The following is a 13,949-nucleotide window of genomic DNA, read 5'->3' on the forward strand; positions in this document are numbered from 1 at the left end:
GGGATAATTGCTTTACAATGTTGTGTTGGTTTCTGCTGTGAACAACACAAATCAGTCATAATTATATATATATATATATCCCCTCCTTCATTGCTTTTACTTCTAAATTAATCCCATAAAAATCCACCTATGTGAGGATCTTGGAAATTCTCCTCCTTTTCAATCATTTTCATCCTTTGGGAGAAAACTACCTTAAATATCTTAAGTGGGAGTAATTACTAGTTTTAATGTTCCTAATTTCATGTTGGCAACTGTCACCTTCTAATATCATTACTGATTCCTGTTCTTATCAATAGGTGGTCTTTCTGCCATGGTAATTGCCCCTATTAACAAAGAAGGAACAAGATGCTTTCTGACGTCTTACCTGGAATTCATGAGGGAGAGAACACAGCAGAGAAGCTAACTCCACATCACACTAATGGAAGAAATGTTGCACTTGTCAGGAAATGCAGACCTCCCTCCAGGGACATGGGCTTTGGGCAAGGTTGAGGGTCTAGGAGATGACGAAGGAAGTGGCCAGAAGCTATCTGGGAGGACACACAGTTGCAAGCACCAGGCTAGGGCACAGATCACTGAGGCGGACTGGGCTGCAGATAGGGACGGGCCCCTGGGCTGAGCAGATCACACCCACTCTAAAGCTGGCATCAAAGGCAGATGCAGACAGCCATGGTCATTGAGGCTGTGTCTAGTGTGGTCAGAGCACTTCCAAGAGAAGCCAGAAAGCCATAGTTTTGTGTGAAATGTCTTGATTTTTAAATGTCATCAACAATTTCATATTTGTAAGGCTGCATTATAACTTACTGTATTAGATAATTTTTATAAATCAAATGACTCTGGCTTGTTTTCCAGATGTTTTGTCAGATTTGTTCAACACAAGTGCACGTGTGTCTGGCAGCCTTCCCTGCGACCACTAGCCAACAAGGACGGGCTTGCACAAAAGCTTGGGCCCAAGACACTTCATACAGCTTTTCATAATTTTCTCATGCAAGTTTGATCTAGTGTGATAGGATTAGACAGATGAAGGAGATATTTTACAGGCCATTTGAATCTCTGAGCTCTACTCTGAGCTCCAGATTGGTGCTACCAGCTTCACTGGAAGCTTAAAAAGCATCCTCAGTTCAACATGATCCATGCAAGTCCTTTCATTCTGATCAATATCCCCTTCCTTTGCCCTACATTAAAAAGGTCCATACACCAAATCTGTCATCCTAATCTCGGCATATGGCACCAATGTTTATCTAACTGCTCACAGCAACGATTTCAGAGTCATCCTTGAGTCCTTCATTATCTGTTACTAACAATTCATATTGTTTCAAACCACAGCATGGGCAAACAAAGGTGTCTGTGAGAAACGTAACCCATGGGCCAGTGGTATTCAACCTCTGTCTTAGGTCTTCAGGATACTGCTATGGACACGTCTCTTTGTGAATGATAAGAAAGTACTACTTTGATATGGAAGGGTAAGGCAGGAAGTTAAAGCCAACTGTGGTGGGGTAGGGTCTGGGAAGAGACCTTATATGCCATTGTTTTTATCTTCTACATTAGTCATCCTAGAATGACAATATCAAAGTCACCATCGGGGCCCTGATGTTTTTCTTTCTTTTTTCATTTTGGTTGTACCTTACAGGATCTTAGTTTCCTCATCAGGGATCAAACCCAGGCCCCAGGCAGTGAAAGTGCTGACTCCTAACCACCGGACTGTCAGAGAATTCCCCTGACATTCTTCTCACCTGGTTCCTAGACACTGATTATCCTCCTGTTACTTTTGGTTTAAATTTTTATCATAGACAGTGCAAATATGGGAGTGGCTTGTACAGTTACGAACACGCTCTTATTCAGTTATGCCTAGTTGTTCATTCATTCAACAGCTATGAGTGGAACAATTATAGTGCTGGTTTCTCATAACTCAGTGATGAGACAGGTTATGACCTCTGAGGCCAGACTAAACAGATATTTGCAGTAGAAGTTGGTGGGTGCTCTGGTGGAGGGGGTGCTGAAGAAGCCATGGGAGGTGAAGGCAAAGAGTTTTTATTGATCAGCCCATCAATTTGAACCCATTTCCTTTTGTGGATTCCTTCTCACCTGGCTAACATTAGGAAGAAGGCTTGACCTTAAGGTGGCATATTTGGTGGAAGCAAAACCAAAGCTTCTTATTGATACTTATAATGTGTCTCCTTATTCTCAGGTTAATGGGAAATATTCTATTGGTTGAGTCTATCAGCAGCAGCAGCAGCCAATAAGATAACTACCTACATTGTGCATAACAGCGCATTACTTGGTATCTACTCCAACTAGGCATTACATGGCTATTTAGTTTCCTAGAATGAAAACTATACGTCAGATAGAAAATGGATTATCGAGACAGTCATTAAATGAAAAGAAATCATCAAAACAAGTTGGAAATTGCTCTTTTAAACATGATATTTAGGACACTAGATCTTTTTCTTACCTCATGAGCATTTCAGCTAAACTCTTTGCATCTGGGGAAAGAAAGCTAATATTAGTACAAGATAAACAACTCACTAACATTCACTTAAGCATTTCTGACAAATATTCTACAGAATCAGATAACAATAGCCATTTTTAAATGTAATAGTATATTGAGATCACTACTAATAACTGAAACTTTTATGGATTCCTTATTTCTTCTAAATGAGGCACATATAAATAGCCACAAAAATTCTCAGATACATGATAAAGGTTTTATTATAACCTATTCATTTGTCACTTTTCAAAAACCATTTTTATTTTCAGAAGTCAGAAAATGAACATCTTGCAAGTAATTCATTATATAGTACAAATTCCAATCTTTTTGTTATCAAAATGAAAAAGCTTATGATCTCTTAAAAAAGTCATTATTAGAGAGCTATGCATCTGTTTCGTTGATCAAATAATTATATACACTGCATATCACTATGTCTGGAAACCTAGATGTTTATTTCAAACTCAGAAATAAAACTTTTTAAATTTCTTTCCTCTGAGGACACTGTTTACCAAGACCTGGTTACCACTCCTGGTAAAAGAAATCCTGCCTAAAAATTATGTAAATTAAAAAAAAAAAAACTTTTTTGATGGCATCATTTTGAAATTCTAATTTCTCTTAAAATATAATTTGTTCCTTTTACACATTTTTGTCCTGACAAAAAAAAGAATGTTTCCTTTCTTAGAACACAAGGGTCTTCATATTTTTCTTTCAATTTTCTTTAAAAAGCTTTGATGTTAAATGTTCAATGAATGGAACTTTCTGGGAATGGATTCAGCTGACTGTGAGTGTGAGTGAAGCAATGCATTTGTTGGAGCATTTTGGTTTTGGGGGGCTGACCCTTGAATGCAGTCGCTTTCGTGTCAGGGAGCAGGATGCTATAACTGGGAGGTGTGGATGGACAGTCACAGGAATAGCCACACACAGGCAGTCATCCTGTGAACCAAAGCACTGCTCTTCAAGTCAGGGTGCCAAGTCCCACCTACAAGGAGGCCCCGGGCTTGTGCACAGATGGCTGCAGTCTGGGAAGTGAAACAGCTCCCTTCACCCCATCCATATGGCAAAGCAAAGAAGGCAAAGCAGCATTGAATTTCCCATTTATCTGCATTTACATTTATCTGCAAAGACAAGATAAGCTTCTTCCCTTCCTGAATGATTTAACACTTGCAAAGTAAATATACATATACACACATATAAGGTGCCAGAAGCTTGGGATTAATTAGCTCTATGGAACAACCAAGCACTGGCTAGTTCAATGCTCTAAAAAGAGGCTGGAATTCCGCTGCACATCAGCTCACAATGTGAAGGGAACTCAGACTCAGACGTCTTCAGGATGGATCTGCATTCCTTGTTCTGACACCATCATCATTCTTTTTCTATTCCTGAAGCTAATCACCACAGCTTTCTCTCCTGTGATTTTTTTTTCCTACCAATGTGCCAAGGAAAGACAGCTTCCAACCAGTGGGGATAGAGGTCCCTCTGGTACTGACAAGCTCCAAAGCAAAATTTCTGTGTCTACAATTAATAGGCAGCTTCATCCACATGCTTCGGTACCCAAAGCTTCTTTGGTCTACCCTTCCCTATGCTCATCACTTACAGTGGATCCCTTTCTCTGTCTATCTTGACTACTATTTCCTCCTTCTGACTCATCTGAAGCTGTGAGCAACATCATCTTCATGGAAACTCGCTTCTTCTGTGAGCCCCCCTTGAGGAAGCTGAGAGTTGGTGGAGTGTGAAGCTGGTGGAGAGTCTGGATGACACAGCTGGCATCAGAGACCAGGCACAAATGTCTCCTGGGGGTGGGACCAAGTAGACTAGGGTCACATGCTAGGAACCCAGATTACTTGGGACTGCCAGCCCACGTCCCCTTTATACCCATCTGAGCCCTCCTTCAGAAATCAGGAAACTGGGATCCAGATACATTCAATCATTTGCCGCAGCTGAGCAGGTAATCATAACTAGTGTCTGTTGATACAAACTCTTTTAAAATCATTATCCTCAAAGTTTTTTATACTGGAGTGGGTAGCCATTCCCTTCTCCAGGGGATCTTTCTGACCCAGGGATTGAACCCGGGTCTCCTGCATGGCAGGTGGATTCTTTACCATCTGAGCCACCAGGGAAGCCCTTTATCTATAGAGGTGGACACATGTCATATCCTTAGGGCCACACAGAGGACTGCATTCCTCATGACAGCTGACCAAGGGACACACCCTGGCAGGCACTGCCTCAGGCTGGGTCAGTTGTAGAGGAAGTAAGACTGATATCACCTTAAAGAGAGCGCACACTAACAGGGAGAATGCTCCAGGGCACAGAAGGAGCCAGTGGTGGAATTCTGAGCTCCTTTAGGAAGCAAGGAAACAGCAATTTGGGTGCAGGCTGAGATACCTGGCTTCAGACATATCGAGTCCTTTAATGTATTAAAGTAAATTGTGGGGCGGGGGGCAGTTGGGAGAGATGTCAAGGATACGATGGGTTCTGGGTCTTCTGTTCATACAGGGGGCGGGGAGAAGAAAAGGAAGAACTCTGGACACTCTCCTCTTTAAAGGCAAGAAGGGGATGTGGGACAAATTAAGAGAATATTTTAAAAATCATGGAGTCGTGGATTCTTAAAAGCATCATAGACTTTTCAAATCCTCCTCTAATAAATGTCTGAATCCCTTCCAGAGTGCCCTGGACAGATGCTACAATGAGCTGGGGCCAAGAGTAGCCCCAGGGAAGACAATACCTTTGCTGACCGGACAGTGCCTACATCTCCTCCATCACTGACCTGGCTTCCATGCCTGTTGAGGGCTCCCAACTCAACACATCAGTCTCCCTAGGACTTCAGCTTTTTTCTGTCTCCCCAGTCCAATTCTCATTTCCTCATCAGCATCTTCCTCTTTGGTCTGTCCAGCTCCAGACTCTCAGCCCTCTAAGCAGCTTGCCCACAGCAGAAAGGGCAGAAATGGCTCTGAGTCACACCCCTCACTAGGTCACATCTGTGCTCTGAAATTCTCAAAGGAGACTCCCTGCCAATAGGACTCCTCAGCTCAGGGTACCAGCCTCCTGTGCTGGACCTAGTTGTCTTTCTAGCTTGGTTCCCTCTTACTTTGAACCGCCAACCCTCTCTGAGTTTTCTGTTCTTGCATTATCTGCCAAGAGCCCCCATGATTTTATTCCTCCAAGCCCTTGCCCCCACCCTTCCCCCAGACATGAGTTGCTCTGTACACCCTCCCGACCCAGCAGGTGATGCTGGTGTTCTGGTTTCCTGGGCTTCTGAGGACCTGTGTACCTGTCTAGCATCTCTGCATCTGTTCAGCTCAGTCTTGGCACTTTGCATCATGACTTCCTGGTTTCACGCTGTCTCTCTAATGGCCCTTTTGTCTTTATCTCCAGACTCTGGTATAATAAAGCCACACAGTCTTTTCCTGAGGATACAATTCATTATGAAAAACACCTTCCTATTCTTGTGTTGAAATCCCTTGATGTAATTTCTCCTTGGCTATAAGAAGGGTACCTTCTGGAACCACTGAGAAGCCATTTGAATATTTCCAGGTAGCTGGCATGTCCGAGGTAGCTTGGCTTCAGTGTTCTCTTTTCAGGGCTGAATTCTCTAATTTTCTCAATCACTCTTCAGACGGCAGAATTTCTAGGCAATTCTCCACTTGGGACTCTCTTCTATGGAAGACCTGTGATTTTTTGTTGTCCTTTATTAAATAAGGCTAAGCGCAGAAACTGGTAAATTTTTTGATAGTCTCTTACCCACTGTTGGGAACACAGTGCTCATTATATGTTACATAAATGAATTTTTCACAACTTACATTGGAGACTTTCCAATTATCCCTATTAAATTTTATCTCCTTGGTTTTAGCCTTTCATCCTGTACTACATTAGCTCCCACCTGGATTTATGCCATCTCAGAAATCAGCTTAGCTCGCCTGTATTTCGGCCCAGTGCTGTAACCTGGCCCTCTCTTCTTTATCAACCCTGTCAAAGTGCAAATAGGATTTGTCCAGGCTGTGGCTGATTCCTATCATGTCCTTTGATGCTCACAAACTATCCTATAACCTAAACTAATTTACTTCAATCTACTGTTTCTAGAACTTACTGTTTTTTTGAAAATGGGTATGGAGTATAGTTCCTAACACCTCTAATCTGATTGTTCAAAGATGATGTACAAAGGTCCTTGGGATTATGTCTGAAAACATTTTGTTCAGAATCTTAAAAAAATTTCTTTTGGGGGACTTTGCAATACTTTGGCCACCTGATGCAAAGAGCCGACTCATTGGAAAAGACCCTGAAGATGGGAAAGATTGAGGACAGGAGGAGAAGACAGTGACAGAGGATGAAATGGTTAGATGGCATCACCGACTCAATGGACGTGAGTTTGAGCAAATTCTGGGAGAGAGTGGAGGGCAGGAAGCCTGACATGCTGTAGTCTGTGGGGTCCAAAGAGTCAGACATGACTGAGTGACTGAACAACAGCAATGGAGGGAACCACATGACACCTTGGCTAATCTTTCCAGTGAGAGAAACCGTCCCTCTTGGGGATTATCACTGCATCGACTGGTGCCCGCAGTTTGGTTCTCATCATCTGGGGTCCTGTGTAATAGTTCGTTGTAAGCCTGGCTTGCCTGATCTACTAGCAAGGAGTTAGGAAGATGACTTTAGGTAGCATCCTCTCCAGTTCTCCCCAAATCACTAGCACATAGTCGGTTTTGAAAGAGTAAATCAATTTAAATAATCAGGGGCTTTGATGATTCTCTCAAACAACCCAAGTTATCCTTTTTCCTTTTCCTTCCTGCCATCCCTCCCTCCCTTCCTTTCTCAAAATCCCCCTCATCCTTCCTTCTTTTTCTATAATTCTTTTTTCACATTTTCTGGTCTTAATAGCACCTCTCTTGGTTCACACCAAAGTAAAACAGATGCTGAGTCCGTCTTCTTCTACCTGCCATCTGTTAAGATGAGAACATCATCTCAAGTCTTCTTTTCCTTCTTTCCTAACACAGCTCCACGCTCTTTTGTGTTGTCTGCCACTTTTTTCCTCCATAAATTTCAGCTCAGTCTGAGATTTAGACTTTGTGACACCTTTCTAAAGCCTTGGCTGTTTCTCTATACCCATCATTGGCTCTGTGCTCTTCCCTTCATCTTTCAGTCTGGGAGATGATGGAGACAGATTACCAGGCTTTCCTAGTGATACTCAATGATAGAAAAAAGCAGTTTCAAAAAATTACATGTGGTAACACTCAGGATGTGCAAAGAGGGCTGGAAGATGATAGCTGAGAGGAGAGTTTGGGCATCTTAAGGTAACTGACCCCCTGCCTTTAGGAGAGCATTTTCATTTGAGGGGTTGGGGGAGCAGTGAGACAGGATTCAGAGGAGCTTGTGAGACATGATATAGTTGACTGTCAAAGAGTCTTTCAAGAATTCAGAGGGGAAAAGAAGTGGAGAGAAGGGCAGTAGGTTAAGAATAGGCAAGCAAAAAGGAATCCTTTTTCTTTAAATATAGGGGGGCCTGGGTAGTAATGAATATAGAGATAAGAAATGAACAAACCAAATATCTTTCATGGGGAAAAATAAAATGATAAAGTCATTATTGATTCTGTGTTTAATTCCATGTTTCTTTGACATATCTTTTTAAGCTAGCTTAATACGGATGTGATAGACTATTTCTTTCCTGGATGTTCCAAAACTGAAGAAGTGTGATGGAGAAAGGACTGGGTAGAAAAAAGTGATCTCAGCTCTCCTGCTAGTCCCTACCTAACTGATGTGCGGTTTTCAAGTTCCCTTCAGTTTTCACGTCAGCAAAATAGAACACAGCAGTGTCAAGATGTCAAGTTTATTCATACCTATTTGCACAGCTATTAAGAGACTAAAGCAAGACAATATAAAGACTTATGGAAAAAGGAAGAAGAAAGCATGGAAAATGCTAGCACTCTGTCAATTAATTGTGGTTCAGTCAGTTTTCGGGGAGAGGCATCCCAGCTGGGTAAAAGCATCACAGGGTGGTCTCCCCTGTTCCCTGTTCTTTGTGAACCATCCCTCCCGAGGGGTCTGCACTCGGGTTAGGCGTTCTTATCAACGAGGCAGCACAGGCCTCCAGCACTGCAGCTGTGCCAGTCCTGAGCACATGCTCTAATGTTTATTTTATTTTTTAAAGATTTTTTTTGATGTGGACCATTTTTAAAGACTTTATTGAATTTGTTATTAATAAAATATTGCTTCTTTTTTTATGTTTTGGTTTCTTGGCCACAAGATGCGGGGTCTTAGTTCCCTGATCAGGGATGGAACCCGCCTCCCCTGCATTGAAAGTCGAAGTCTTTAAGCACAGGACCACCAGGGAAGTCCCTTATGTTTCTTTAAAAAAGAGGACTCTCATTTATAGGCACATCATCACTTTCATCTCCGGAGTTCTAGTTAAGTGAATGGGATTTGCTTTGCTTCATACCTCTCCAGGGCAATCACATGCACATGCGTCCCAAACACAAAACCAACTTGAGAGTAGCAGATTTCCCCCTGCTTTGCGTGCATGCTAAACTGCTTCAGTCGTGTCCAAATCTGTGCAACCCTATGGACGGTAGTCCACCAGGTTCCTCTGTCCATGGAATTCTCCAGGCAAGAATACTGGAGTGGGTTGTCCTGCCCTCCTCCAGGGGATCTTCCCAACCTAGGAATTGAACCACATCACTTATATCTCCTACATTGGCAGGCGTGTTCTTTACCTAGTGGGTGCCACCTGGGAAGCCCCTTCCCCTGATTTACCATCTTTCAAAAGCTCTTACTTGCAAGCTCCCTCAACAACAATCCCTGCTTTTCTGTGGAATTGAAAGGGAGCTCATAAAGCAGCTATTTTTCTAAGGGCTCTAAAGCCTCCATTTACATTTTTATAGGCTTGAAAAAAGGACCCCCAATCATCTAGTCAAATGAAAGCTGATTCCAAAGCCATGATAAAATACATAACCCAGAAAAGAAGACCATATATTCTTGCCATCTCAGAAAACTGAAAATACAAACATGGACAAAATAGAACCCACAGGCAGGGCAAAGCCCTGGGTTGAGACCACCTGGCTCCCTCCTGCTCCTGCCTGCACCCTGCCCACCCCTGTGCCCTGATCCTCGCTCCGTGGCTGCCATTGGCCTGGCTCTGTTCCCATCCCTCTGTTCCCGGGCTTTCCCACTGTAAGATATAGAAACCCTTTTTAAAAATTTAGTTCTGCCATAACACACTTGAAGTTTTGAAAGGATGATTTTTAAGAAATGAAGGTCAAAAGGATAAAAAGAAAGAAAACAGAAAGGAATGAAGAAGGAAGAAAATGCAAAGCTGAGAACTACAGTTTCAGACTTCTGATCCCATCTCAGCCCCAATTGGGACATTTATTAGTTCGGCAGTGACGTCTCTGGGGGGCCCACCCATCACTCTATTTGCATGCATATGACTCAATGCATCATGGCTACCTTTATACAAGTCTACCTTGAGTCCAAGTGTCTTTGAGCTCCCAGATGCACACCTTTCTTCCTTTAGATTATCAGAGTTCAAGCTAAGTGTCGGTCTTACAGATGAGGAGAGATTTAGCTCAGATATTTGCAGAGCAGATAAATGGAATATTGTAACAGTCATGGCCCACCCCTTCAGCTGTGCCTGTGGATGGCCAAAGGCCACATTCTCTTTAGGAATAGTCTTCCAGAACTAATCGGCTTTAAACTATTAATCCATTCGAAACCATGTTTCAAATAATAGATACGCTTCTGTTTAAGGGAAGGAGGTCAGATTTTACGTCAGGCACTGATTTTTATCTTTAGCTTATTTGAAACGTTGGAAGCAGCTTTTGGCTTGGCACTGCCAGTTGACCCATACTGGCTGGGTACTTTGCACCCTCTTGGGTAAACTCATACTAAGAGGGGAAGCTTTTAGTGACCCCGGCCTTGATTACTTGACATTGGAATCAAATTTTTATAATTTGGCACTGCTGGGATCATGGGCTCTGCCAGTGATTTATTCTATAACCTTGCACTTCAAAGGAGCTAGCAATAGGAAAAAATCAGGGCATCATTTAAAGCAAAATGTGGCTTCTGAACTTGTGGATAAGGTTATAGATTTTTAAAAAAATGTAGCACTTGGAGACAATTTAGACTTTAGGAGGTCGTTAGGCTCTAAAATTAGTAATGCACTCAGGAAGGAAGAATATAGGTTGGCTAAACTGCTTGAGTCCCATTTTCTTTCTTTCTTTTTTAAAAAAAATTTACATAAAGCACGTTATGGTGCGTTATCTAACTAGGTTGCTTGTTGATACAGGGAAACAAACCTACTTATAAACACTGAGTAGCATATAGCAATCAAACAAGGTCAATGGCACTGAGTTGATTTTACAGTGTTCATTAGGAACCGCTGCAGTATTTTCCTATAATCCAAATTTTCCTATTTCCAGTTTTGATCCTAAAGAGTAGTTGCTCAGGAAACACTGACCTATTATTAGAAATGTCCTTATTTTACACAATAAAATATTGTATGAAGCCATTCAATCTGTAACTATATTTGAACTCATTCTAACCCAGGGACATGATCTGTGTCTTATATGGGTCAGGTGGTAACTGAGTGATTCTACTAATGGACTCTGTTTAATAGACGGGCACCTACTACCTTAAACTCTGTGGCTCTAGTTTCCTCCCACGAGCAAATGGGAAACATGTTGTATTATTAATTAACATACCAGTTCAAGGGCCCTTCAAATCTAAAAGACAGATCTTTGGGGGGCAGGGTCTGGCCTTCTGGGCTTCCCATGTGACTCAGTTAGTGAAGAATCTGACTGCAATGCAGGAGACCTGGATTTCATCCCTGGGTCAGGAAGATACCCTGGGGGAGGGCATGGCAACCCACTCCAGTATTCTTGCCTGGAGAATCCCATGGACCAAGGAGCCTGGTGGGCTATCGTCCACGGGGTTGCAAAGAGTTGGACATGACTGAGCAACTAACACTTTTACTTTCTTTTCTGGCCTTTCACTCATTCTCCCAATAGCCCTAGTCACTCACTCTGCCCTTTTATGGCGCATTTTTCAATGTTATAGAAAGACGAGCATGTCCCATGTAAGCCTTTGCTGACTGCCACTAGGATATCAGCTTCCATCGTCCTGGGACAGAATCTTAGTAACCTTTCTTTTCTCTCCAAGACCTAGCCAAACTCTTATGATCAAAGAGAGATGGTTAATAAGAAAATTTTACAGTTAGTTTTAAAAAATGTTGCATCTGGCCCACGGAAGATAATCAGAGAGAATGTGCTGAATTGAACACTTCAGTGTATCCAAAGTAAAACCTGCCATTTGGAAGGCTATGGAATGAGGTATCTGATCATTTTCCTTTCTTCCTGCCCTCTCATCAAACTCTTGACTTGGAAGCTTTTATTAGGCAAGTAAAATGCAAGACTGCAGATAGCTCTGTGCCCTGCCAGCTGCTTCTCTGGGATTCTCTGCTCCTCAGCATCTCCCATGAATGCATCTTCTTTGCCACAGCACTTATTTTCTCCCCCTGCTGAAACCTTTGTGTTAGCTCTCTCTCTGCTCTGGCACAAAGAAAAAAACTCGTTTCTGGGGAATGAAAGGCTGGACTTGAGGATGTGATGAGTTGCTCTCTGTACCGAGACCAGTAACAAAACAACGGTGTGGGACAGCGGAGGCGCCAACAATAAAAACGCCAGCCCAGGATATTTTCTAGGCAATAACGAAATTACAAGGGACTGCGAAGAACAAAAAGAAAGTACGTCCCACCTGCCACCGGTCTGACTCAAATGCACCAGGAAGAATATGCAACAGCTTTAGCATCTTTTTCTTGCTCTTGGCAGAGAAGAGCGAGGTTGGGGTGTTCAAATTGTTAAATAGAAGAGGAAAATCAGACAATAGGTGGGGAGGTGAAAGGAAGCAACGGGGGCCAGAGTGAAAAGAAAAGGTGTATTTAGCGGGGGGTGGGGGGGAAATGCTGGGAGGGATTTAGTCTTTAACACATTTGTAGGTAAACCCTTGCAATCAAACAGGAATGATGGATGAGAAAGTGTTACCATTGGTTTTTAAGAATGTTATATGGACAATTTCTAGTCTTCTAAATGCAGCCAGTTCAATCTGTCCAAGTGCAACAAGAACAGACAGCCTTGGTACCTCAATAACAATGCCCCTAAGGCCAGGCTATGGGTTTCTGGTTAAAAAAAGGGGGGGGGTGGTTTTAAAAAAGTCCTTTTGGAGGCTTTCCTGGTGGTCAGTGGTAAAGAATCCACCTGTTGATACAGGAGATACAAGTTTGATCCACGGTCCAGGAAGATCCCACATGTTGTGGAGCAGCTAAGCCCGTGCGCCACAGCTACTGAGCCTGTGCTCTAGAGCCTGGGAGCTGGAACTATTGAGCCTATGCGCCTAGAGCCTGTGTTCCACAAGAGAAGCCACTGCAATGAGGAACCCTTATACCATAACTAGAGAGTAGCCTCCACTTACCACAACTAAAGAAAAGCCCGTGCAACAATGAACACCCAGCACAGCCAAAAATAAATAACTAAACACTTATTTTTTTTAAAAAGTCCTTTTCATATTTTAACGATGAACACTTGTGAACAGAATCCAATACAGCACACCTGATACTGAATTTCTCAATGGATTAGGCAATGCAATGTTTTTGTGATGCTGTTCTCATAAATGGCACCCCCTTTCCTCTCCAGCTGCAATTAACTGCTTCCTGTTTCATGCTTACTGTCAGGTGAGTGTATGCTCCTGGGTTCTGTCTTGTCACAACAAAGATTTGGAGTGATGCACATTAAAACCCTCAGCCCGTCACAGCTCTCGGGTCTTGGACAGACCATGCTATAGCTCTTAGACAAATCAGTGTTACAGCTCTATTTTATTTAGAAAATAGCAAGAGAATCCATCCTTGAGGCGTGAGGGCATGCTGACCCAAAGACTCGAAGAGAAGAGAGTAGGGGAGCGTGCCAGTGTGCAGGAGAGAGACAGAGAGAGAGAGACCGCGCTTTGGCTCTTCTTTTTATATGTTTTTTTCCCCTCCCCCTGGGCCTGCCCTATGTAAATTGGGCTAGCCAGGGGTGCTGTTTGTTCTACCTGAGGTCCTCACTCAGGTCCTTGGACCTTCCTTTGACCTTCCTTTGTTCTATTTTCGCAGGCTTTTCCCTTTCTTGTCTTTTAGCCACCGCCATTTTGGACTCCTGTTTCCTATTCTAACTACCTAACAAAGCTATATCAAGAGGATGCCCTGGCTACGAGAAGACAGGTGGAAATATCCCCCTGTCCCACTGATGTAACTGGTCTATGGTTAATTACACAAGAGGTCAACGTCCAGATCTACCAGCAGGGCTTGGAGATATCCCAGAGACATCTTAAGGACAGAGCTTCCAGGCTTGTCTTTCAAATGCAAATTTGAAGAACACAGGGGATGCTGCATTCCCCTCACTGCACTGACACTAAAGTGCAAACCGCTAGTATATGCATTCTACCAAAACTT

General features: G+C 42.8%; 1 protein-coding gene across 1 annotated transcript in view; it reads right to left on the reverse strand.

Moving 5' to 3' along the window:
* Positions 1–13,949, reverse strand: part of DSCAM (DS cell adhesion molecule) — an 859,941-nt gene that overhangs the window by 39,403 nt on the left and 806,589 nt on the right. Inside the window, 1 exon segment of the mRNA XM_027551145.1 lies at positions 2,450–2,480. Within this exon segment, the coding sequence (XP_027406946.1) occupies positions 2,450–2,480 (31 nt within the window).

This window comes from Bos indicus x Bos taurus, chromosome 1, assembly GCF_003369695.1.
Source record: "Bos indicus x Bos taurus breed Angus x Brahman F1 hybrid chromosome 1, Bos_hybrid_MaternalHap_v2.0, whole genome shotgun sequence".
In the NCBI taxonomy this organism is placed as follows: Eukaryota; Metazoa; Chordata; class Mammalia; order Artiodactyla; family Bovidae; genus Bos; species Bos indicus x Bos taurus.